The 26,206-nt window shown below is 54.8% G+C and overlaps 1 protein-coding gene across 7 annotated transcripts in view; it reads left to right on the plus strand.

Moving 5' to 3' along the window:
- The first annotated feature begins 4,388 nt into the window (after positions 1-4,388).
- The window catches only part of SH2D3C (SH2 domain containing 3C), a 31,643-nt gene continuing 9,825 nt past the window's right edge, over positions 4,389-26,206 (plus strand). For 2 of the 7 annotated variants that reach the window (XM_060154288.1, XM_060154289.1), the window contains exons 1-3: positions 9,052-9,153; positions 18,346-18,385; positions 25,457-25,585. In XM_060154288.1, coding sequence (XP_060010271.1) covers positions 9,110-9,153; positions 18,346-18,385; positions 25,457-25,585 — 213 coding nt within the window. In that variant the 5' untranslated portion in view covers positions 9,052-9,109. Of the gene's footprint in view, positions 4,453-6,540; positions 7,019-9,051; positions 9,154-18,345; positions 18,386-19,760; positions 19,819-21,404; positions 21,501-22,007; positions 22,499-25,456; positions 25,586-26,206 lie in introns of those variants that run through there. The other 5 variants (XM_060154291.1, XM_060154290.1, XM_060154292.1 and 2 more) reach the window with 5 other exon arrangements.

Below are 26,206 nucleotides of genomic sequence, written 5' to 3' on the forward strand. Positions count from 1 at the left end.
TGTACGCTTCCCACTTTATGGGAATTATCTCAATTCTCACTCAGCAATATTACACTATTATTACCTCTATTGTACTCAGAAGGACTGAAATTCAGAAGTGCCGTCACTGGCCAGGGTCAAATAGCCGGCCAGTTGCCATACTGATATTTGAACCGGGTCAGTCTGGTGCCAACCCCAAGCAATTACCTGTGTCAGGACCCCACCCATCTGGGCTGAGGGTGGAGTTAGGGCACAGTCTTGTCACAGCACCACTGGCTGGGTGCCTTGGATGCCGGTGGGAGGTGTGGGAGGGGATAGTAGCATTGGAGGGGGTAGGTCTGCCATGGGCTTGTGTGGCTTCCACCATCAGACTCTCAGGCTGGGGCCCCTACTTGTTTCTCATAAGCCCTCGCTAAGTCACATCCTGTGGGCAGAGGCCTCAGCAAAAGTTCCGGTGGTGTCACCTCCTCCACCCCACCATCCCTGGCCTGAACCCTGACATCGCCAGTCACTTCCCCTCAGGGCTTCAGGCCCTCAGCCCTTCCTTGGGGAGGAATGCAGGCAGGAGCAGTCAGAAGCCCTTCAGAAGGCTGCCCAGGTGAAAGTGAGAAGAAATTAGGTCCTAGCCAGACACAATTTCTCACTGACTTTGACTTCTGATTTGCTGGTTTGAGGGAAATGTTTCCTGTTTCCATGATCAGCTAAGCTGGCAAAACAGGGCATGTGGCCAATACTCAGGAATGTTTGCCGATTGACTGACCAGGCTCTGAGAGAGCCTCTGGTCCTGCTGCCATTTAGCAGTTAGGGAAACTGAGGCACAGAGTAGGAAAGGGAGCCACTGGCCAGCTGTTTGACCCTGGCCTGGACCCTCTGTTTTCCTCCCCCGAGTAGGAACAGGGTACGGGGCATATTGAGAGAAGAAGAAAGGCTTGTGGGGTGGGGTGCTCTTGGCTGCCGGTCTGTCTGGGGAGACAGGGGTCACTGGATAGGGGGATATAGGACAGAGAGTGGCTGTGTGATGCCCACAGCCCTGCAATCCCATGGACATTCTGCCCACATCGGCTGGGTACTGACTGTGCCCGGCCCCGTGTTGTTATGTGTCAGACCCCTAGAACTTTATAGCACCCCTCTTAGGAAGTTGTTATTATGGGGCCAAAGTTACAGAAGAAGAAACAGGTTCAGAGTGGTGAAGTGGCCTGCCAAAGGCCACGCAGCAAGGGAGCTATGGAGCTGGGATTCAAAGCCAGGTCTCTTTGTCCCCCAATATAAGACAACTGAGTCAAGCTAGGGAAAGGTATCTACTGAGTGCTACAGTATAGCAGGCCTGAGGCCAGTATGGATGCATGAGGCCAGTTCTCTCAACGGAGCATGAGGTCTGTTTGGAACATGCATATAAAGACAAAAGTGAATGTAATACAGATGATAACTCTCAGTATAAACGTGTTATTTCATTGCCACAGGATACTGTGAGGGATGTTGTATTTGTCCAATTTTACTGATGAGAAAAATGAAGCTCAGAGAGTTGATGTGACTTTGCCCGAGGTGGGGTCTGAACTCAGGTTTGCCTGGGTCCAACACCTTTCACTATGACATTGAAAGCCTCCAATCCCTGATAGTACCTGGTCAGATTGCAGACGACTGTGACATAGACTTGGAGGAAGGAGGGCAAGGAGGGAGGGGACAGAAATCAGAGCAGCGTTCCTGGGGCACTATGGCTCAATCAGACCTCAGGGACTCAGTGGAGGCAAAAGATAGAGCCAGTGGAGGGACAAGTGGCATTCCGAGTGCGGGTCCGGCCCAAGCAAAGGCCTGGAGGTGAGAAAGCACTTGTGTGTTCAGTGCTGCAGAGTGGGGCTGGGCTGGCCTCCAGCACTGGCTGAGGAGGGCCTGGGGGACAGCCACCCGCCAGCAGGTCCCCAGCCACACTCCCAACGGCCACTTGAGGCAGCACAAAGAGGGCTCTGAGCTCAGCGGAGCTGCCACACTGAGCCCCATTCATCCTCTCAGGGATGCAGCAACTGCCCTGGCACCTGGGCCAACGGCAGGGCTAGCCTGGCGCTGACAAGGCCCCTCCACCACGGCAACAGGGACTCATCGTGGCTGGGACTCCCAGGTTTCACACCACGTGCCTGCCCTGGCCTTCTCCTGGCCTGTGCCAGTCTGCCCCTGGCCTGAACCACCCCCATCCCTCAGCAACAACCACCAGGGTTTGCTGAGGCCATGGTGTACTGGCCCGGGTCATCATTTGCTCCTTTCGTCTTCCCAACAACTCCAGGAAGTGGGGGCTACTGTGACCCCATTTCACAGATGAGGAAACTGAGACTCAGAGAGGTAAAGTCTCTTATGGAGGATCACAGAGCAAGTCGGGAGTGGGCCTGGCCAGGAAGCCAGCACTGGCTGATGCCACAGCCTCAGCAGTTAGCCCAAATCACTGTGACTGCCTCTTGGAAGAGAAGCTGGGGAACCCACCCTCCACCTCCCACAGGGAAGACCCCCAGCTACCACCAGGCCACAGGCCCCTCTCCCTTTTCTGACAACAACCCAGAGATGGGAAGGGACACTGGCCTGGGAGTTAGAACACCTGGGTGTCTGTCTATCTAGTCTCTGCTCCTCTTTAGCCTCAGTTCCCTCATCTGTGAAATGGGACAGTACCAGGATCATCTCACAGGGCTGTGACGACCTGTAGGGGCTTCCAGCTCCATGCCTGGCTCATGGTCAGTGCTCAGTAGAGGGAGCTGGAGTTGTACCCTCCTTATCCTCCTAAGGCCATGGTCCAGAAATCCCATCCTTTCATTTGAACTTTGAACACCTGTCCCATCCAGGCCTGTTTGCTGCCTCTGTCTCACAGGCTGTGTCCCTTTTCCCTCCAGGGCCTCAGGTTCCCCCTCATCCCATCGAGAAGGTTCAGCAGACCCTTCCCCTGCCAAGGTCTATCATCCAGCTGCCAAAAGATGGTGGGAGCTATGAGTGTGGAAGTTAGGACCTCAGGCTCCACAGCTGGACAGGCAGATCCCAATTCCAGGTAACTTGACTTTGGGCGGGGGGCGGGGCTCAGTTTCCATGTCAGTAGAATGAGGACAAGAGAACAACATTTGCCTGTTAGGGCAGAAGAACTGAGCCCTGTGGCCGCACATACTAAGTGACCAGAAAATGTTAGTCGTTAGTAGTCATTATTTTTATGGAGGATGCAGGATGGGCCCCATCTGACCTTGAACTTCCCCTATCACAGCCCCAGTTGCCAGCCCTGGGGCCAGGATAATAATGTTCAATCATGCTGGAGCCTCTGGGAGTTGACTGCATACCTTGCACTTGTGCCTATTCTAGAGATTAGGTGACTGAGGCTTCAGAGGCAGAAGTAACTTGTCAGCAGCACTCAGAGCCAGGATTTGAAGCTCCTGGTCTTTCAGCTGCACCGCCCCCAGCAGCTGCTGAAAGCCTCCACAGGTGTCAGGGACAACCTGTGTAGGAGAGGTTTCGTTTCCTCATCTCTGCCCTGTCCATGTAAGCGCGCGCGCACACACACACGCACGCACGCACGCACGCACGCACGCACGCACGGGGGTTGCAGGGTGGAAAAACACCAGGCTGTGGGCTAAGGGGCCTGAAAGGGCAAGTTGTAACCCAGTCTGTGCCACCAACCCGCTGTATGACCTGGGGCAATCCTTCTGTCTGTCTGTGCCTCGGTTTTCCTATCTTTGTACAATGGGGTGGTGGACTAAATTATCGCCATGTCCCTGCTAGCTTGAAAAGGAGTGTAGTGGGCACTGATTCTGTGCCAGGCTTTGCACCAAGCACTGGACTCTGTGAGGTGGGCATTGCAAATACCCCCTACTCACAGAGAGGAAACTGAGGCTCCGGGAGGTGAGTCCCCTAGTCCAGGATCACACAGTGACAAAGCGGCCAGCCAAGACTTGAATTTGGGTCTGGGTGGTCCCAGAGCCCACAGGCCAAACCATGACACTTTCTTATCCACCGCTGCCAGTGCATCCCCCAGCACTGAGGCTTAGAATAAACCCCCCTGCCCTCAGGTCTGACTCCCTGCACCCTCCCAGCCTGCTGGCCAGACCCCCTGATAGCTGTTGGCAGGTCCCCAGAGGCCCCCAGCCCAGTGGGCTCTGTTCCCAGAGTCTGTGGTTTATTTCCCAGACCTTCCAGATCTCACGCGCTTGCGGTCTGTCCCCTGCCTCCCCGAGGCCGAGGCCAAGGAGGAGGCCCACAGGGGCCGGGACTGGGGGAGGCCCCTGCCTCCGCCCCCTGCAGAGAGGATGGGGAGGGTGGGGCTGTGGGAGTTTCACTGGTTTAAAAATACACAGAGGAAGCGAGTGAGAGGGCGCGAGAAAGGGGAAGGGGAGGTGAGGGAGGCATCTCAACGTTGATGTCCAGAGCTTCAAGTGGCCACTTGCCTTCCAGCCGGGGGCTTTGCACGACTTGCCAAGATGACGGAGGGGACCAAGAAGGCCAGCAAAAAGTTCAGTGAGTGCAGGGTGCCGTTTGCACTGTCCTTCATCCTTCTGTCTGTCCGTCCATCTCAGCCTCTCTGTATTTGCTTCTTCATCACTCTACCTCGTTTCTGTTTTTCTTTCTGTCCATCTCTGCCTCTCTCCAGAGGCCTCTGCTTCTGAGTTTCCAGTTGCCATCTCTCCATCACTGGCCCGGTATCTCTCTCTCTCCAGCTGGTTAGGCTCTCCATCTCTGTTCTTCTCTTGTCTGTCTCTGCCCGTCTCTACTTCTCTGTCTCTCCCCACCCCAACTCTCAGTCTCTCCATTCGTCTGCGTGTCCTCTGGCTCCCTTTGACCTCATGGCTGGGCCAGGGAAGACCTCCACGCAGTCCACCCCCTGCCTCTGGGCCTGGTTCACATGGGGTCTCAGGCTGGGAGTTGCTGTGGCTAGGGCGGGGGGGAGGGGTGTGTGCCATGAGAGCCTGTCCCATGTCCCCATCAGCAGTGACGCTGGGACCCAGAGCAACTCAGTGAGGGGCCACACGCACCCATCACTTCTCCCCCAGGTTGGTGATCCCTTCCTGGTGCCAGCAAACTTCAGTTTCCCCTGATTCTTCTGATCTGACAGCACAGGAGGGTGGACAGGGCAAGGATTATGACTGTATTCCACAGATGAAAAGACTGAGATGAAGACACTTGCCTGAGGTCATATGGGGCTACTGAGCAGGGCTCAATCTCAAGTTCCTGGACTCTGGGCCTCAGTTTCCCTCCCTGCCCCACTACTGTTTTCTCCAGAGCCCCAGTCCCCAGGGGAAGAAACAAGCGGTGCTGAGAAAGAAGGCAGTCGTTGGCACAATTTCTGCCCCACGGCATAGCTTTCTAAGAGCAGAGCCTCAGCATCTTCTGACAGCATTTGTCAGGAGGCAGAGAATAAGACCAAGTGAGGGGGCGGGCAGGACTGGGAGGAAAGCCCCAGAACACTGACCCCAGCAATCCAGAGCCCTGGGCCCTTGTCCAGGCTCAGCCTTGCTTTGTGACCCTGGGCAAATTCCTTCCCCTCTCTGGGCCTCAGTTTTCTGTCTGGTCAGATGGGGGCATCCCACCGATATATTCCATCATGGTTGTGAGGACCTGAGGAGGCACAGGATCCCGAGGAAGTGGCAAATGCCAGGGTTTTTCCTTTTTGCTTATCTGGAGGCTGTAGTTAAGTCAGTCAGATGGTGGTGGCTGCGAGGAAGGGCAGTCTCACAGCTGGGGACGGGGAGGAGGGAACTCACATGCACCCCCGCGGAAACGAGGAGATGGTATCACCCGAGCACTGCTGCCTGAGTCCCAACACCAGGCTCAGCTGACAGGAAGGACGGAACCTCAGGGAGTGGGACCCTCAGGCTCCCGACAACTCCCTTCTCATTTCACCCTCACCTCAGGGGCACAAAGCCTCATTCAAACGCCCCCTGCCCACCCCAACACACACACACACACACACACACACACACACACACACACACACACACACACACACACACACACACACACACACACACACATGCTTCGCCTCCCGCTGTGTGACCTCAGGCAGGTCATGTCACAGCTCTGAACCTCAATTTCCTCATCTGGAAAATGGGGAATTAAACTTGTGTCATGGAGTTGTGTTGAGAATTCAGTGAAGTAATTAATGCATGCAGCATGTTTGACAAATGCAGAGGCATTTATTGTGATCATCATCATCTTCATTACTTCTTATGGAGGTTATTCTGTGTGTCAGGTACCATGTTAAGCATGTTATTTACATGCTGAGTTCATGCTTTTCTTCAGTTCTCCCATTGCCCATAGGAGATGGGTACTATAATCTCTATTTTACTAATGTGGAGAATGAGGTTCAGAGAGGACAAGTGACTTGCCTAAGGTCACACAGCTAGTATGTGGAATTCAAGGGATTCAAGCCCAGGGCTCTGCAATTCCAGAGCTGCTATTTTATACCATAACAGTTAGAGGGGGTGTCAGTGAAACTCCTAACCCTCCTTGGACCGTCAATGAGTGGAACTGCGCAGATATTTTATTGTTATTATTATTAGTTTTGGCAATATCATTAACTTCTTTCCCTCCCCTTCCCACTGCCAGAGTTCTTCAAGTTCAAGGGCTTTGGGAGTCTCTCCAACCTTCCTCGGTCCTTCACTCTGAGACGATCTTTGGCCTCCACCAGCATCCGGCCCCATCTGGAGGCTGACACCTTTGACGCCACACAGGATGACATGGTGACAGTCCCCAAGAGCCCCCCGGCCTATGCCCGCTCCAGCGACATGTACAGCCACATGGGCACCATGCCTCGCCCCAGCATCAAGAAGGTTCGGGACCAACAGGCCACCCAGGAGGCCCAGGAGGTTGGCCCTGAGCCCCATGTGGTACCCCGAGGGCTGCCTGACCCCTCAGGCTTGGAGGCAGCCAAGAAGGTGGTGGTGGGGACCGATGCCCCCGTGGAGGACACCCCAGCAGTGGGACCCAACCCTTCAGCAGTGGAAGTGGGCCCCATGAGAAAACCTGAGGACCCCAGTGCAGACACAGAAGAGGAGCGAGACCCCAGGAACGTGGTCTCAGAAAGGTAGGTGCCCATCAGGGGAGGGTGAGGGCAGGACCTGCGGGAATGGTGTCTCCAGCCTCCTACCAGTAGATCCTGGAGAGGACCCCCCAACACACACATCTGAGCAGAAACAAAACAAAACACACACACACAAACATACCTACACATTAACCAAGTGCTTACTATAGACCAGTCACTGTACTTAGCCCTTCACTTGTAATTAATACTCAGGAAAAAAACAAAAACAAACAGGGAAAAAACAAACAAACCCGGGGAGAAGATACTGTTATTTCCATATGACAGAAGAGGAAACTGAGATTCAGAGAGGGAATGCCATCTGCCCCAGTCAGGGTGCACATCTAGCAAATGACAAACTTAGGACTTGAACTAAGACCCGCCCCCGCCGCCCACGCCCACACCGGCTCCAAAGCCCTAGGCAGCCTCCAGCATGGACCCTCAGCTACTGGGTGGATCCAAGCCCAATCACTGGATCCCTGCCCTGGGGCCCACACCCGAATCGCCACCTTTAATTCTGCTGGACAACATTGCTCCCCTTGATCTAGAAGACCACTTGTTAACTAACTTGGTTACAGGGTGTGTTGAGTTGATACAAAAATACAAATAGTGATGATATGACCATAGTTCTCATTTAGTCAGTACCCATTTTACTGGGTGTCAAAATAAATGTTACTCACTGAACACTCTGTAAAAGATTGTACTATTACCCACCTCCCCCGCCCCCCGCCAATCTTACAGATGGGGAAACTGAGACTCAGCCAAGGTTGCAGAGCTGGGATTTGAGCAGGAATCTGCCTGTCTCCAGTGGCTGCACACTCATCCACCACATGGTACCCACCATCTTCTAAGCCCTACAGTCATGTACTTCATGCCCGTGGGAGACCCCCTCAGCCCCCACCAAAGGAGTCCCTGGCTTTTCTTTTCTTTTTTTCCAGTTTATTTCTTTTTTTAAATTTATTTTTTTATACAGCAGGTTCTTAGTTATCTATTTTATACATATTAGTGTATATATGTTAATCCCAATCTCCCAATTCATCCCACCACCACCCCGCACCCCCAGTCCCTTGCTTTTCAACCGTCAGAGCCTTTGTCTAAACCATACTCGTCAGATGTACCTATTGAAATAAAGAGGGGGAAAAAAATCTGAGCAAAAGTAACTCTAGGGTTGGTTCTGGAACCTCTCTTGAGTGACTTTGCCCTGAGACACCAAGCACAGCTTCTGTGTGCTGGGGTAATTGGTCCTTCAGTGGGGAGCAGGACCTTGTAAAGCTGCAGAGTGAATCCGGTCCAGACGCTGCCTCTCACTGACTGCATGACCTTGGACAAGTCTGTTCCCTTCCCCGAGCCTCACTCTTCTCATCTGATAAATGGGCACAACGATAGCACCTACCTTGTAGGGCTGTGGTGAGAATTCAAGAGTAACATACTTGTAAAGTCTTAGCACAGCGCCTGACACACCACAAACAACTCGGTAAATGGGAGTGCTTACGTTTATGATGAATAAAACAAATGCTTTTCCAACATCTCTGGCTGCTCCAGGCTGCCTTCTCTTGCCATCCCCTCTTAAATTCGACCTCATTCGGGTGTGGAGCAAGGATTGTATGCAGGATAGCGGGCCTCGTAGCTCCGGGGGTGTTCTGAGGTAACCAAAGTCTGAGAAGCGCGCTAAGGGTTTGCTGAAGCGGGGCGGGGCGGGGCGGGGCGGGGCGTGGTGAATGGGCGTGGGCAGGGGCGTGGCCTTCCCATGCGGCGCAGGGACTGTTGGGGAAGCTGGCCTCGGAGTGGGGCGGGGCGAGGTGGAGGGGGTGTGCTCGGGGGCGTGGCCTTCCTGCTCCGACCTGACAGATGGGGTAGAGGGCGGAGCGAGACAGCAGGCGGAGAGCGTGTCCGAGGCGGGGCGTGGCCTTCCCGGAGGGAGAAGTAGGCGGTGGAGCGCGCCCAAGGAGGGCAGAGGGGCGTGTCCGAGGCGTGGCCTACAGGCCAGGCTCCTCCCCAGGAGTCCTGCTCTACGCTCCGCAGCTCCGTATCCTGAGAAAGGCGGGAGCCGTCGAGCAGAGGAGGTCTACGGGTTGCAGGCCGCCACGACAGGGAACTATGACTGCGGTGGGCCGAAGGTGCCCCGCACTGGGACCCAGAGGGTGAGTGACCGAGCTGGGACCGAGGAGGGCCGCCGCCCGGAACGGGAGTTGTCTGAGGTGGAAATCCGTGCCCCTGGGGCAGCTGACAAACCTGGGTGTGAGTTTAGCATCAGGAACTTTTAAACTTTCTTTTGGTGTAACTCTATCCCCAGCCTCTCCCGGCACAGGTTGGGCATCTTCTGGTCACAACAGTACCAGAAGAGAGGCACTATTACGATTTCCAGTTTTCAGATGAGGAAAGAGAGGTTTACTTGCCCAGTTTGACACAACTAGTGAAAGTCAGAGCTAGGGTTTAATTCCCCCTTCCTGGACCAGGCCCTCAACGACTAGGCAACCCATTCCCCTCCAGCAGGTATTGAGACACCTTGAGAATGCCAAGTCTAGGACCCAGCCTTCCTCCCCTGTGGGCAGAGATGGTCCTGGCAGTGCCTCTGGCATCAGGCCTGGCTTAGAGCTAAGAGGAAATGGGGAGACTCTCCCTTCCCCCCCTAATCATCTGGAGTGTCCAGGGGTCCTGAGGGGGGTGGGGTTAGCAGATCAGATTGAGCCCTTTCCTGGTGCCTTGGGACCCAGTGTCCCACCTGCTCTCCAGGCCAAGTAGGAGTCCAGGAATTGTTGAACATTTCTTCTAGGAGCCTGTGAAGCCCAGATCTGTGCTGGAGTCAGGCGACCTGCTTTGCCTGTGTGATCTCAGGCTTGTCCTGCCCTACTCTGGGCTTCAATCTCCCCAACAGCCAAGATGGGCCTGGGATGGTCTCTGAGGATCCATCCAACTTGGGAACAAGGGCATTTGAGAACTGCCACTGAGTAAGACTGGGAGCCTCATTCCTGAGTGTCCCAAGGGGGTCATCCCAGTGGCTGTTCAGGGAGCAGCATAAGCTGGGGAAGACGTGTCCCTCCCCTTCCCCCTGGGAAGCAGGTTGCACCTGGAGCAAAAGGAAGGAAGGGGAAGAGGTGAGGCTGCAGGAGTTTCCTGGTGCCCTGTTCCCTGCTGAGATCATGGGGGATGCAGAGGAAGGAGGGAGGAGGGGCCAATAGAAGGGGAATGAAGGGCATTTAGCTCCCAAAATGGAGAGCACCAGCCCAGTCTCCCCCCATCCCCTGGCACCCTCAGCCTTCTGCAGGGAAATAGTGGGTCCAGAGAGCCCTGACACTCTACCTTCAGTCCATGTTATAGAGGAGGAAGCAGAGTCTCAGAGAGGGAAAGGAGGTCCCCCAACACCCCACACCCACACACACACACAGGAATTGTCAGGCCAGGGTCCCACCAGATGACAACTGGCTGGCCCTGCCTGGAACACTCAGTGGGTGCCATCTACCACATTTTACCAGCGAGGAGACTGAGGTTCAGAGAGAGAAAGGGACTTTCCTGGGGTCACAGAGAGATTAAGTGTCAGAGCCTAGATTCGATTCCGTCTTGACCAACTCCCAAGCCCAAGCACTTAACCACTAGGCCACATTTCACCTCCTGCAAGTAAAAATCTCAGAGCTGTCTCTACCATTACTTCAAATGACTTCCCATACCCCCCTGAAAAGGCGGTAATAGGAGCCCATTTTACAGATGAAGACATCGAGGTTTTGTGAGGTTAACAACTTGCTTGAGATGACACAGTTGAGTTGGAATTTCATTCATTTTAATAGTTACTGAGATGCAACTATTCCTAGACATTCTTCTAGGTTCTAGGGAGACAGCAGTGAGCACAGCAGACAAAACCCTGCTCTCAAGGAGCCCCCATTCCAGTGTGGGGGAGACAGATGATAAACAAGATAATGAGTTACCCAGTCAGCCAGAAGAGAAAAGCACTACGGAGAAGGATTCAAATCAAGTAGGGGAACTGGTCTTGGAGGGTAGTGGCTGGTGGTGGCAATTTAGGAAGGTTAGCCAGGAAAAAAGTCTCAGTGAGAAACTGATGTTTGAGCAAAGGAGATGAGGGAACGGACCCTCTTTTTTTTTTTTAGTTGAAATATAGTTGATATGGAATATTATATTAGTTTCCGGTGTACTGGGAACAACCCATCTTGATATCTGGGGAAGGGTATACTAGGCCGAAGGAATAGCAAGTACGAAGGCCCTGAGGTGGGAGCATCCTTGGCACGTTTGAGGAGCAGCAGAGAGCAAGATGGGGGCTGGGGAGAGGAGTGGTGGAAATGAGGCCAGAAAGGAAATGGGTTCAGATAAGTGAGGCCTGGAAGGCCCAGCAAGGACCTGGCTTTGACTCTGAGCGAGTTGCAGCCGTTGCTGGCCTCAAGCAGAGGAAGGCCCCACTCTGACTTATGTTTTACGAGGACTTCTCCTTTAAGGAGGATTTGACCGCAGTCCTACTCATTCTAAAGTGTCTCACCTGAACATCCTTTCCTGCCTCCCAGAGACCCAGACCCCTCCACTCCACTTCCAGGGCTGTTCAGAAGGAAACTGAGACGTGGAGAAGGAAGCACCCCGGCCGGGGGCACCCTGTGTTGCCCGTGCCCCAGCCCTGGTACCAGGCATTGAGAACAGGCCAAGACCCCCGTCCCCACCCCCCCACGATTTCCTTTCGGAATGTTGATTCCTGTCCAAGAATTCCCAACACTCCCCAGAGTCCCACGACCCTCTCGGCCCTGCAAAGTGACGTCAGCTGCCGGGCATCTGGTAGTGATTACCCACGGGGGGGGGGGGGGGGGAGGGGGCTGTGGTGGGCTCAGCCCATTCAGCCTCCTCAGACTCTGGGCGGCTGGTCCTTGTCTTCCAAAGGGGCCCAGCTGTTCCTGGCTCTCATTTCCTGTGGAGACTTTCTCATAGCCCTTGAGACCCCCAGACGCCTGAGGCTGTGGGAACTGCGCTGGCTCAGGAAGGATGGACGGTCCCCCCACCAGCCCCAGCTGGAGCCGCATCCCCTCAAACCCTTAGCGGACTCTGTTTACAGAATGCTGGACGTATGTGGCGTGAGAGCTGGGGAAGAAAGGGGTCGGCGACATCAGCGGCTCAGAGGCCCACTGCTGACTGTCTTTACAACATTGAGAAACCCCCTTCCCCTCTCTGACCCTCAGTTTCCCCATCTGCAAATTGGGGACAATAACAGCACCTGCTTCACACGGTCATCGTGAGGACTAGACAAAGTAGAGCATTTATCCTGGACCGGGCCCGAGGAAGTACCGGCACACAGGATGCTCAGGCGATCGCCACACCCATTTGTAGAAGAGGAAACTGAGGCCCAACAAGGGGGATTCGCCCAGGGTCACACAGCCTCCTCCCTCCCAGCCGAGGGCCCTCTTCAGAGCCCCTGAGGGTCTTTCCCCTGTCCATGCCCACTTCGTTTCCTCTTCCTCATGTTGGTTCTGGGTTCCTGGTCTGGTCGGAATATTCTTTTTCTTCACTTTCCCCTCCCCAGTGTCCCGCATCTCCATCCAGGAGCAGTCCCCATCATCTGGGGGAGCCTGCCTCGGGCAAGGAATAAAGCAGAGCCAAGCCAGGTCTTGTCTGAGCAGCTCTGTGTCCTGCTCTAAAGCGGGGCTTCTGCACAGGCATTCAGTCGTCTTCCGCATTTGCTCGTCTCCAGCAGCTGTTAAGTCTCAGCAGCTCTTGGGTCTCAGACTCCTCAGCTCTGCCCTGGGATGAGCGACCCCCGATCTGTCCTCTCCTCACAGAGCTGGGACCCTTCCTGAGCTCTGCTGGGGAGCTCACCCCTGTCAAGAAGACTGAGGGCGCAGAATGGCGGAGAGGAGGAAGGACGTCTCCAGGACGGTGGTGGCCCATCGTACAGGAGAGGGGGCAGGGCAGAGGCTAAAGCCAAGGGCCTTCCTGGCAGGGAATCCCAAAGGCCTCTTGGCTGGGTGTCCCCAGAGAGATGGGGCTTTCCACCCCAGCTCTCCCTTCTCAGGGTCTTTAAGGACTAAGGAGCATAGAGCAGGGTTGCTTCTCTGCCCCGGGTGAGTGAAAGTCGGAGTGAAGGAGGGAGGGTATCTTCAACCCCCCAGGAGGAGCAGGATGGGAGATTTCATTTGGGGGGTGGTGGTGCTGGGACAACGAGAGGAACCACAGGGGCTAAGGAACCTTCCACCTTTCCTTCTCATAGGATCCTTGCAGACCCTCTGGGAAGACAGTTAAAATATGCCCATTTCACAGATGAGGAAGTTGAAGCTCAGAGAGGGGAGGGCAGGGGGAAAGCTGGGAAGCATGAGGCAGACGTTGGGGAAATCTCCACTCAAGGCCATATGACCACACCCCAGGGAGCAAAGTGGGGGACAGACAGAGGGCAGCGAGGCTGCAGGACTCTGCAGGGCAAGGCTGCCTGTGGTGAGGGAGGGCCAAGGTGGAACAGGATGGCAGCCTCTCCTCCAGGGTCCCTGGGGGAGCCTCGCCCTTCCCTCCTGGCCAGGATGGAGACCCTGAAAGTAAAGCTCAGACCGAAACCTGCACTGGGGAAATAAAGGATAATGGACTCTAATGACTGATCATTAATTCAATTAATTAAGCTAATGTATGCAATAAGTGGTACCAGTTATAAGAACAAATCAGCTAATACAGGCAATTAAAGGGGTTGGTTATTTAAATAATTAATGCAGCTGATTAGTGGAACTTATTTAGCTCAGTTGTCACTATTATTTATTAATTGATTTCACCACTAATATTAGAGAGGAAGTGCCTTTTAAATCCATAAAATAAGTAATTAATTAATTAATTAATGGAGCTGAGTTTTTTTTTAAATACAGTATTTCAGTTTTATTTTATTATTTTTATTTTTAAATATTTATTTATTTATTTTTGGCTACGTTGGGTCTTCGTTGCTGTGTGCGGGCTTTCTCTAGTTGCTGTGAGCAGGGGGTACTCTTCGTTGCGCAGGCTTCTCATTGCAGTGGCTTCTCTTGTTGCGGAGCGTGGGCTCTAGGCACACGGGCTTTAGTAGTTGTGGCTCGCGGGCTCAGTAGTTGTGGCACGTAGGCTGTAGAGTGCAGGCTCAGTAGTTGTGGTGCACGGGCGTAGTTGCTCTGCGGCATGTGGGATCTTCCCAGACCAAGGCTCGAACCCGTGTCCCCTGCACTGGCAGGCGGGTTCTTAACCACTGGGCCACCAGGGAAGCCCGGAGCTGAGTTTTTTAAAATGGAAGCTTTGATTCCTGGATTTGATCATTACAAAGGGAGAGAGAACATTCTAGAAGTCTCCAAGCAAACTGAGATCTGTAGGCTGAGTAGGGATTACTCTGACTCTAAGGGAGAGAATTCCTCTAGACAGAAGGAATATCACGTGCAAAGGTCCTGAGGCTGGAGCGGGTAGAGCTCTTTGGAGGAAGTGTGAAGCCTGAGTGCATGGAGGACCCTAAGGAAGAGAGGAGGGGTGGCTGGCAGGGGCTGGGTCACAGTGGGCCGACCCATGAGAACTAGAGTTTGTCCTCAGGATTGCAGGGGCTGCTGTGACATTTATTCATTCATAAACACCTTTACGGGGCTTCCCTGGTGGTCCAGTGTTTAACACATCGTGCTTCCACTGCAGGGGACACGGGTTCGATCCCTGGTCAGGGAACTAAGATCCCACATGCCACGCAGTGTGACCAAAAAATACAAAACAGAGCAAAACATCTTTATAGGGTGGCTGGCACCATTCTAGGCAGAACCCAACCCCTGCCCTTGTGGAGCTGATGTTCTGGTGAGAGGAGATAGTGCATGGCAAGTCAGATGAAGCGCCACGGAGAGGGACGAAGCAGGGCGGGGAGGTGGCGAGCATTGAGAGGCCACACTTCACTTCCAGATGGGCGGCCAGGGAAGGCCTCACTGAGAAGGGACATTTTGGTAAAAACCTGAAGGAGGGAAAGGCGGGAGCTTAGTGGATATCTGGAGGGAAAGTATTCTCGCAGAGGGAACAGAAAGTGCAAAGGCCCTGAGGTGGGAACAAAAGGCAGCAAGAAGCCCAGCCTGGCTGGGGCAGCATGAGTGAGGGGAGTGTGGTCAGAGCCAGTGTGTGAAGGCTGTTATGAGGACTTCAGCTTTTTTAAAAAAAAATATATATATATTTATTTATTTTTGGCTGCATTGGGTCTTTGTTGCTGCACGTGGGCTTTCTCTAGTCGCAGCCAGTGGAGGCTACTCTTTGTTGCGGTGCGCGGGCTTCTCATTGCGGTGGCTTCTCTTATTGTGGAGCACGGACTCTAGGCGCACAGTCTTCAGTAGTTGTGGCGCACGGGCTCAGTAGTTGTGGCTCGCGGCTCTAGAGCGCAGGTTCAGTAGCTGTGGCGCACAGGCTTAGTTGCTCCGCGGCATGTGGGATCTTCCCGGACCAGGGCTCGAACCTGTGTCCCCTGCACTGGCAGGCGGATTCTTAACCACTGTGCCACCAGGGAAGTCCCCAGGACTTCAGCTCTTACTCTGAGTGAAACTGGGGCTCACTCCAGTGGGCTGGAGCACAGGAAAGTCGTAAGCTGACTCATTTTAACAGGATTGCTCTGGCTGCTGGGGGGAGAACAAGTCAGAGGGACACAGATGCAGGCTGGGAGGCAGTGAGGAGGTGGTGGCCATAGTCTGGGCAAATGATGTCAGTGGGTGGTGAGCCAACATGGTCACCTTATGTCTTAGGAATCCTGGAGTGTTGTAGGGGGGCAGGGAGAGGTGATGGGTGCTGGTGGTGGCTCCAGGCCCTCAGCTTCCCGGGCCTGGGCCTCTGCCTGAGCACCCCCACTGGCTCTGGCCACCTCAGCCCACCTGCTCCCTGGGGCAGGCGCCCCCTCCCCAAGGCTCTGCTCCTGCCCAGAGCATGAGGGGAAGTGGACAGGAAGCAGGAGGAAGTGCTAGGCGATCCCAGTGTCCTGGCCAATCTGTTCCCAGCAGTGGGAGGATTTCCGGGCCTAAATGGCCGGAAACACTGGGATGGGACACCTCACCCAGGAAGAGCAGGGTGGTGAGAGGGGGAGGGGTCTGTACTCCACCCCACTCCCAACTGGGCTGGACAGAGAGAACCCAAACACCTTTGGGAGCCTGCTGGGGCCAGGCTGCAGCTTGAGGGACTATGGTTAGAGGTCAGCAAGGACTTTGCAGGAAGGAAGGCTAGCACCAGGGACTCTGGAATGTCAGAACAGGGAGGACTGTCAGATAGCATCTCAATGAGGAGCCCCTGGCCTCAGGAGCTGGGGGAAACCCTGCATGGAATTCTGCCCTGGAAACATACACTTCACCCACAGTTTTTGTTTTGTCTTGTTTTTAGCTCAGCTGTTTTTGTTTTAAATTTATTTTATTAGATTTATCACATTTAAATTTAAATTTGGTGCTTCTGTATTTGAGGAAGCAGTTCCCTGATGTTTGACTTTCCTCCCTATTTTGCAGATGGCAATACTGAGGCCTGTGCCAGCCAGAGAACCAGGGTCCAGCCTGACAGAATTAATAATAACAATAGTGATGAATACTGGTTGAGGGAATTAATAATAACAACAGTGATGAATACTGGTTGAGGGTTTACTGTTCATACATTCCTTAAGCAATAAAGAGTTCTTGAGCTCCTACCAGGTGCCAGGCACCATGGTGGGGGCTCACCTGTGAGCTATATAAAGTTAGTGCCCCAGGGGAGGCGTCAGGTAACTGAGTCAACAAATAAATGTAAAGTGATTGTTTCAGGCAGAGATTGAGGAAAAGAAAGCAGGGTTGAGGACAGAGAGTGAGGGACAAGGGACTATTCTTGGCAGGGTGGTCAGGGAAGGCTTCTCTGGGTTGGGGACATTAAGCAGAGCTCTAAATAAAGTAGGGGGAGGGGCAAGCTGTGTGATGATGTGGGGTGGGGCGGAGAGCATTCCAGGCAAGGAAACAGCAAGTGCAAAGGCCCTGTGGCAAGAACGAGCTTGGCAAGGAGGCCAATGTGGCCGGGGCAGAATGAGGGATAGAATGAGGGAGGGAGGCATATTTTGGGGGTGGGAATTGATGAGGCGGGCAGTCAGATACCACCAGGGCCACACAGGGCATTGTAGGTTGGGGAACACGTGAGCCTGTTTACATTTGTTTTTCTGGCATGAAAATGGCACCCTCTTTACTCTCACAAGGGAAGAAAAGTCTTGGTTTAGTTGATAAATTACATGGCCAGCCATTTGCAGACCATGGAGTGGGATTTAGATTTTGTTCTTTGAGAGATGGGAGGCTTGGGGTGTTTTGTGCACCGAGATCTGCTTAGCTTTTCACTTGAGAGCCGCCTGGGTGGCAGAGGGCAGACACAGCGAGAAGGCTGCTGTGTGCTCCACAGAGGACACAGAGGGCGTCCCAGATGGGGCAGGGTTGACACATGGAGAGAAGTGGTCAGGATCTATTTTGGAAGTAGAGCCACAGGATTTCCTGATGGATTGGGCATGGAGTGTGAGTGAGAGAGGAGGTGCAAAGGACTGCAGGGTTTTGGGCCAAACAAAGCAACAAGAAGGATGAAGCTGACATCAACTGAGATGGGAATCGGATGTAGGGAGCAGGGGCATGGGGTGGGGGGGATCGGCAGTCCTGCTTTGGATACGAAAGTCAAAATGACTTCAAACATCTGAGAGGAGATGCTAAGGAGGCAGTTGGGTTTCTGAGTCTGGTGTTGAAGGGGCAGGTCCAGGCTGCATCGGAGAAGGGAGGGCCTTTAAGGCCGAGGACTGGGGGAAGTGGCTCACGGAAGCCCTCACGAGGAAGGGTGATATCTATTTGGCACCTGGGAAAAACAGCCACCCCCAGCCTCTGGCCTCTCCAGGCCCCATCCTGACCACCTCTTGGGGAGGGGATCAATTCCGCAGCCAAATGTCACCAGCAATGGCACCGTGATGTGCCACTGGGTGGGTCACCCTGCACTAGGGAATGAGGGTAGGGTGGGAGGAAAGGAGGCTGAGGCCCAGCCTGGGGCCACCAACTGTGGAGTCAGGGAGGAGGTGGGGAGTGAACACCAGGGGAGTGCAGCGTCCTGAAGCTGGTCGAAATAGCAATTCAGGGAGCAGGCCCCGTGTTAAGCGTATAACATTCATCAGCTCCCAGAGTCCTCGAGAAAACCCGAGGAAGCAGAGGCTATCATTACCCTGATTTACAGACAGGAAACAGGCTCAGAGAGGTGAAGGTACTTGCCCAGGGTCACACAGCTGGAGAGTAGAGGAGTAGCCCAGCCAGCAGATTCCAGCAAATGCTATCAGCTGCAGTGCCCCCTCCTGCCTGCAGGTGGGCAGAGGCTGGCAGCTGGGGAGCCAGGCAGGGCTGGGAACACTCACTTTTCTTCTCTCCTTCCAGGGCCACTGGAGAGCCGGAGGCTGGCGGGGACTATGTGAAGGTAAGAGGGGCCGGAAGGGGACACTGGAGGGCCCAGAGTCTGTTCCAGGAAGGGCAGAGTCCTTTTCTGGCCTGGTTAGGAGCCAGATCTCACCGACTGTTCCCAGGAGGAGAAGGTCTAGGAGTCAGGGCAGCGTGTGGGGTCTGCTTTCAATCCCAGCATCTTCTTCCCATGCCTTCCTTCATTCTTTCCTGGCCCCAAACTCAGGACTTCCCAATGTTTGTTACTACCAGACTCCATCCAGCTGCCAGCTGGACAGGGCCCCGAGGGTGGCTCCTTGCGAAGACCGGCTCTAATCCCACTTGGTCTCTGAGCGTGTGGTGCTGGTGCCGGGAGGTGGCAGCAGGAAAGGATGACTCAGTTCCTCATCACAGATAATAGGCACAGTCACATCGATCATGAGCTTAATTTGTCCTGGGCACTGGGAATGTTGAAAATGCAGTTTTGAAATAATAACGATAACAATAACACGACATAACATTTCGAGTGCCTATTGTGTGCAGAGCCCTGTGCAGGCTGCTAGCACTGGGAGTCACTTCTGAGCTCTTTACATAAATGAGGTCTTTGACTTCTTCCCTCATCACTGGGCAGTGAGGGCTTTCTTGTGCCCATTTACAGATGGGAAATTTGAGGCCCAGAGAAGTGCAGTGACTTGCCCACAACCACACAGCTACTGCAGGGCAGAGCTGGGATTGCTGTCCAAGTTTATTTGATGCCAAGACCATGGACAGAGCCCTTGGCCTTCCACACCCCGGAGCACCCACCCTGAGCCAGGTCCCCTGCCGAGTATGGAGCACACAGCAGAGGGCAAGGAGCGCCAGGCCCTGTGTTCCAAGGGCTCCTGGCCCATGTGGGGACCAGGGCAGAACCACACAATGGTTTGGGCTTGTGTTTTGTAATTTAGCAGACCCAAATTTTAGTCCCAGATCTGCCACTTATTTGCCACATGACTTTGGGTGTGTCACCTCTCTGAGCCTCAGTGTTCACCTGTATGAAATGGGGTAACAGTGGTGCTTCCAAACCAGGGTTGCTATGGGCTCAATGAGTCCATGCCCATGAAGGGGAGATCTGGGCCTGGAACAGAGCAGGCCAGGCTGGTTCCTGACCCCAGGGCATTCCATCACCCAAGATGCTGCCTGTAAAGCTCCGTGTAAGTGACTAGTAATGAGCTCTGTGGGAAGTGCTCACACTGCTGTCTCCCACCATCCCCAGAAGGCTCAGATAAGAAGCCATTGGAGCTCCAGAGGTAGGGGACGATTTTCAGTTCAGGAGCGGGGGATGGGGAGATCAAGGAAGGCTTTCTGGAGGAGGAGGCATTGAAGCCAAGCCATTGCAGTTGACCAGGAATATTCACCAACATCCTCTCTCCAAACAGAAAGCTGGAAAGGAGATAAAGTTAAGCAGAGATGGGTGGTAGAGTGATCCAGGCAGAGGTAAGAGTGTGGGCGCGGTCAGAAAGCAAGCTTGAGTGAGCCCAGGAAATGCAGCCCAGGGCTGTAGCAAGTTGAGCAGGAGCTGCTCCCAGGATTTGGGCCCTGGCTCCTCATCCCGAGCCCTGACACCACAGGGGAGACAGAGGCCTCAGGTAGAACCAGCACCAAAGCCAGTGGTGGACCACACAGGGGCATATTTCAGCACCCCATAAATCCCAGCTGCCTGGAAAGGTAATGAGATCCCCATCACTGATGGTAGTGAGATCCCTGTGAGGATTAGCTTTGTATTTTTCCCTTAGTTTACTGGGCTGAAAAATGTAATTTAAAAATGCTATAAAAGAAATAATACCTGCTCACTGGAGCTGATTAAAGAATCCCTTGAAGTATGAACTCAAAGCAATGTTAGTTGTGGCTTCAAGCCTCAGAAGAGGGTGGAATCAATAGTCGGTTACCAAAAGTCCATTCCTGACCTTACGTACTCAGCTTCCAGAGCTCCAGGGTTTCTCAGATCGTGATGTGAGTACTTTGATTCTAAGGCAAGGATTCTAAAGTTCCAAGACCATAAAACTCCAAGCTCCATGCTCAGAGCTTCAGATGTATTTACAGAAAATAATCAAATATCTGAGACCCAGAGAGGTGGACTCACCTGCCTAAGGTCACACAGCCTGTCAAAAGGATTTGAACTCCAGGCCAGACTGATGCAGAGTCAGTGATGACTCCCTTTGTGCGGAAGAGCCTATGATTCTAGGACCAAAAGTCCAGATTCTAAGACACTAAGCTTGAAAACAATAGCAAGCATTTATTGAGCACTTGTTTTATGTCTGGCAACTTACATGCATCAGCTCAGCCAATGCTGACAAGAGTTCTGTGAGGTCAGCACAGGTATGTTTTCCAGATGGGTAAATCTGGGCTCCAGGAGAAGGGACTTGGTTGGGTGGAGGTGGGGCACCGCTAGTTGAACCCAGATTGATTCCCAAACCATTGAGCCTTACTGAGTCTCTGCCCTCCCCACCCCCCCAAGTCTGTCAGTGGAATATCCCGCACTTCCCAGCAGAGTCCCTGATTCCAAATCAGAGATGAGAAATCCTGGGCTCTGGGAGATTTCCTGAGGCCACAAAGGATTTGGTCAAACATATACAGGGATTTTTCCAGCTTTAGATATGATTTAGTTCAAAGTCCCTGCCCGCTCCGGGTCAGTGAGGGGTGAGACGAGTGGGGGCGGCAGGACACCCCCCCTCCCTTGCCGACCCAGGGGTCCCCACCCCATCCTTCTGCCCCCCGTGAAGCCCCCCTTGGCAGGTCCCCCGTTCAGCATCCCCAGACTACAGGCTGCCGGGGCACGCGGGGCTGGAGCTCTGGGGGCTAGGGGCGGGGAGCCGGGGGCGGGCGGAGGGAGGAACAATGGCCCCCTCCCCTCCCGGGGCCGGCAGGAGGGTGGGGTCTCCCCGCCCCGCCTCCCCGCTCCTCCCCCGACAAGGCGATGAGGTAATCGCGCCGCCGAGAGGCAAGCGCAGCCGGTGCCCAGCCCGGTCGGTCCCGCGCCCCTGCCCCGCCGGCAGCCGTCCCCCGCACAGTCCCGGCCTTGGCCGCCCGGCCCCACCATGACCGAGCGGTGCAGCCTGTGGAGCGCCCTGTCGGCCGCCGCCTGCTGCTTCTACCGCGGCTCCTTCGTGCAGGTGCAGGTGAGGGGGCGGCTCGGCCCCCGCCAGGCGCTCCGGGCTGGGACCCCTGGCCGCTCGCCCCTGGAACCGGGGAGCCGCAGCCCGTGACGCCGCGCAGGGTCCGGCCAGGCAGGGGCTGCGGGCTGCAGGCTGAGGGCTGCGGGAGGGGGCGGGGTCGCCCCAACCTCACCTCTGGGCGCCCAGACGCTCCGCAGGGTGAGGGTCCAGCTGCCACTCCCGAGACTCGGGGCTGCGGAGGCTACCGTTCCGGTCCTGCCTCCTCTGCAGGATGGAGCTGAGCTGGGGCGTTGGGTACCTGGAGATGAGGTCCCCGGCGTCCTGCCGGTCCTCCAGCGAGCACTCCGGCCCCTGCGGCTGACCCGGGCAGCCTGACTCCCCATTGTACCGGGGGCGCTGGGCCGGGGTCCAAAGGCTGAGTGAGGGGTGGGAAACTGAGGGGATGCTGCGGGTGCCGAGGCTGGGGCCAGAGCGCCTGCAACCCTCCTGCCCTCTAGGTGGGCTTGGACGTGCTCCGGGCGCGGGTCTCCTAGCCTAGCTGGCCGGTCAGTGCGGGACGGCGCCGTGGCGGTGAAAGGGTTAAACGGAAGGGGGTGGAGGGGAGGACCCGGACCCCGCCTCTCTGCGGAGCATCATCTGCGGATGGCTTTGCTTAGGGTTGCGAGACTTAAGGGAGCTAGAGGGGACTTGCTGGGCACCGGCTGGTGAGAAGGGGTTAAGACCCTGACTCGGGGTCTCCGCGCTTTTGCTTCCCGAGCCCCCTGGGGGACGCGGGGCGCATCACCTCTGCGCTCCCCCAGGCTCACACACGCTCCGAGCCCGCCTGAATGACTGCCCCGCCGGCGGCTGAGCGCAGCATCCCCGCACCCGCCAATCAGGAGCTCGCAGGCCGGGAGGCGGTGAGATCATCTCTGGCCAATAGCAGTGCAGCGGGAGCAGGGATGCTGCATTCGCGCCCCAGCACCCATCCTCCTTGGGAGCTAGGGACCCCCGGGTCGAAGGTGAGGAATCACAGAGACCCTAGGGTTCCCTAACCTCAGGTGTGTGGGAGGACTAAGTTTGTCCCTCCAGGTTCTCCCTGACCATTGATTATGGTTGGAAAAGTGGAGCCCGGTCTCCCACCCACCATTTACAGATGAAGCTACCCAGGCCCAGAAAGGGAAACTGATTGGCTCAAGGTCATACAGTGGCAGGCAGAGTCTCGAGGCCAGGTTCTTTACCACACAGCCCCTCCCCTTCTTTGCCCCCTGTCCCCCTTGCTCCAGCTGTGGAACTGGGGCAACTTCTCAATTGCATGCTCTTTGTCAAGGAGGAGTCTCCCCTGTGACTTCCACTGTTCCCTCTCCAGGGTGTGGTGTGGTATAGGGGAGGAGCCAGGACCCTGAAGAATAGGGAACCCCATGGAGGAGTGTAGGTATCTGAGTTAGCTAATCTCAGTTCACCCCGGAGCTCCCTGCCTTTCTGGGGTATTGGTTTCTACCCTGGGCGGAGGATGTACAGAATCCCCATCCTCAGGCCTTGCCTTTTCTGGAGCACTCATCTCCATCATCCACTCCCACCATCGGTCGCCAGAGCCCTACAGGTACCTCGAAGCCCAAATTTGTATGGGCCCATCCCCAAGCTGCTCCTGCCCCAGCCTTGCCCACCTTGGAGAGTGTCTCATTGTCCTCCCAGGCTCTCTACCTGGAATCCTCTCTGACTCCTCCGCCCTCTTCCCCACACCTGATCAATGGTTGTGTAAACACCCTTCCCCCAATTCCCATCCCCATACCCCACCCTCCCCTGCCATTGCCTGGAAAACACTAGGCCATCTCCACGCAGTGGATGGAACCTGCCCCAACACTTTAGAAACCTTCTGCAGCTCTGCTGTGGCCTCTGGGTAAACCCCAGCTCCCCAAGGCGGCCTCACAGCCCTGCCGCGCCTGTCCCTGCCACCCCCAGCCCTTTCGAAGCTTCTCCTCCCGCCCCCAGGGCCTGGGCTCTGCCTACAGGGCCCTGACTCTGCCACTGTCTTCCCAGAGCTCTTTCCTGCCCACCTGCCTGTCCCCACCCTGATGCTTTTGCTTGGCTCCATCCGGCCTCAGTGGGGACGGCACTTCTTCAGGGACTCCCTGACCAGATGAGGAGGGACATGCTCATCTGCTCCTGGAGCTCCCTGTGCGTCTCTGAACATCCAGAGATCCTGGGGTTGCTTGTCAGTATCTGTGTGGCTCCCCCAGGACAGAGGCCGCCTGTCCTGATGACCTTGGGCTCAGCCCTTGGCACAGGACCTGTCCCAGAGTAGAGGTTCAGTGTTGAAATAATGGAGTCAGAGACTCTAGATATCTCTGAAGCTGGGAACCACGATGTCTTGGCAGCAGTGTAGACTGAGGTAAATCAAGGCAGTGGGAGCAGAGGTGTGGAGAATGGAGCAGCAGGGTTAGGCTCTGAGAACTGTGAAAGGTCAGAGGAGGCAGGGACTGGACTAGAGGATGCTGGACCCTGGTGAGGAGCGGGTCCTGGAGAGAGATTGCCCTTTAGTGCCCCCCTTCATCTGTCCTGCTGCTTGGCCAGGTCTGGGCCATATCTTTCTGTCCTGAACCAGCCATCATTGCGGTCTGGAATTGGGGGAAGGGAGAGGAAGCAATGTTACGTGTTCTGGCAGTGACAAGGACATCTGTGGGCTAGTTGCAGTGCTCTGGAGTATTGTCTCCTTTCATCCTTGCAATCCTGTGAAGTAGGTTCTGCAATTGTTCCCATTTTACAGAGGAAGAAACTGAGGCCTGGGGAACTCGCAAGACAGCCAGGATTGGGCTGGGCTTCATGGTGGGGGCACACCTGGCAGCAGGGGCTCCCCTCCCCCTGTTCTTAGGCCTCCAACCCCAGGCCACAGTAACCAGGAAACCAGGAATCTCCCCCTTGGGCAGGTGGAAGGGGGGGTCCTGAGCATTATCTCCAGTGAGTGACCTCGGGCTTCCCTGCTGGGCTGCAGTTTCCCCATCTAGCAAGGATTGCTTGAGACAGCAAGGAAGAAAGGGCTTTGGGAACTGTAGAGGACATCACAGGTGTCTTTAGGCAGGGGGGTGCTCTGCAACCGTGTTTGTAGCTGCCTCCTCGACGCCTGTATAAGTCACCGTCCCAGAATGTATCCTCGTGCATTCAGCCCTGTTTTTGTCCATGCTTTTGCCTGGGTACCTGCTGTGTTATATACGTTTAGAAATCCTCCCTCCCTCCACTTCAAGATCAGTTTGGTGTCTTTGGTGCAGAATGAGTGTTTGTGATTGCCATCTCCTCCAGCAAGTCTTCCTGGACCACTCCACCTGGCCTAGACTTCATCTCCTCCCTTTGAAAAGCTACTCGGCACTTTGCCGCTGTCCAGTGTTGTGGTGCTGACCTCAAATGCTCATGTCGCTTTTTAAAAATATTTATTTATTTATTTGGCTGCGTCAGGTCTTAGTTGCAGCGCACAGGATTCTCTCTAGTTGTGGCATGCGGGCTCAGTAGTTGCAGTGTACAGGCTCTCTTGTTGTGGCACGCAAACTCTAAAGCGTGCTCTTAGTTGCCCCGTGGCCTAGCTGCCCTGCGGCATGTGGGATCTTAGTTCCCTGATCAGGGATCGAACCTGCGTCCTCTGCATTGGAAGGTGGATCCTTAACCACTGGACCACCAGGGAAGTCCCTCAAATGCTCATGTCGCTTTTGCCTCCCCTCTTAGACTAGGAGCTTCCTTGAGGACAGGTTTATTTATTGACTTATCTACCCTGGCACATAGTTCAGAGCCTGGAACACAGTAGGCACTTTTTGGTGGATTTAATTGAGATTCCGTTACTCCTGCTGGGATAGGGACTCCTGCGTGAGGATCTGTACCTAAGTGTTCCCAGGGTCCCAGGATGGAATGAGTTCACCTGGGGTGGTGGAGGTTGGGAGGGAAGGAGGAAGGGGCTTCAGTTTGGATGCCAACTTTTGCTGTCTCCTGCCCAGTTCTCCAAGGAGAAGTACATCCTGGACTCATCGCCTGAGAAATTGCACAAAGAGTTGGAGGAAGAGCTCAAACTCAGCAGCACGGATCTCCGCAGCCACGCCTGGTACCATGGCCGCATCCCCCGTGAGGTGAGCGGGCCCCGAGCTGGGACCTCAGCCCTAGACCCACCGCCTCGGCCAGCCCCAGCCCAGAGAAGCTCTGACTATTGTTTGGTGGGTTCAATCAGAGTAGCCTGGGATGAGGTCTAGTTCTGCCATTTACTGACTGTGTGACCTTGAACAAGTCACTTCACCTCTCTGAGCCCCAGTTTCCTTATCTATAAGATGGAGGATAATAATAGTGCCTACCTTAAAGGTTGGTTGTGAGAATTAAATGAACTAGTGCATGTGAAGTTCTTAACACGATGTCTGACATGCAGTGAGCTCAATGAACGTTGTCCTTTATGGTGGTGGTGGTTATTATTACTACGATTATTTTTACTGTTATTGTTAATAGGTCTATACATCAGCCTCTTGTGTGTTTGGTTAGTGCATATCAGTCCTCAGGCTGCTCAATTTTGACAAAGCTGAATTTCTGGGCTGAGGCTGATAGTCACCTGTTCCCTTTTACATTCATGCTGTAAATCTTTGTCGAGTATCAGCTCTGTCAGGTCCTGTGCTGGGCACCAAGGATGCAGAGATAAAATAGGTGGTGGCTTCCCTTGAGGGCTGGTATCCCAGGGTAGGGGTTGACAGGCAGGCAGACCGTCA

Source organism: Lagenorhynchus albirostris, chromosome 7, assembly GCF_949774975.1.
Source record: "Lagenorhynchus albirostris chromosome 7, mLagAlb1.1, whole genome shotgun sequence".
NCBI classification, from domain to species: domain Eukaryota; kingdom Metazoa; phylum Chordata; class Mammalia; order Artiodactyla; family Delphinidae; genus Lagenorhynchus; species Lagenorhynchus albirostris.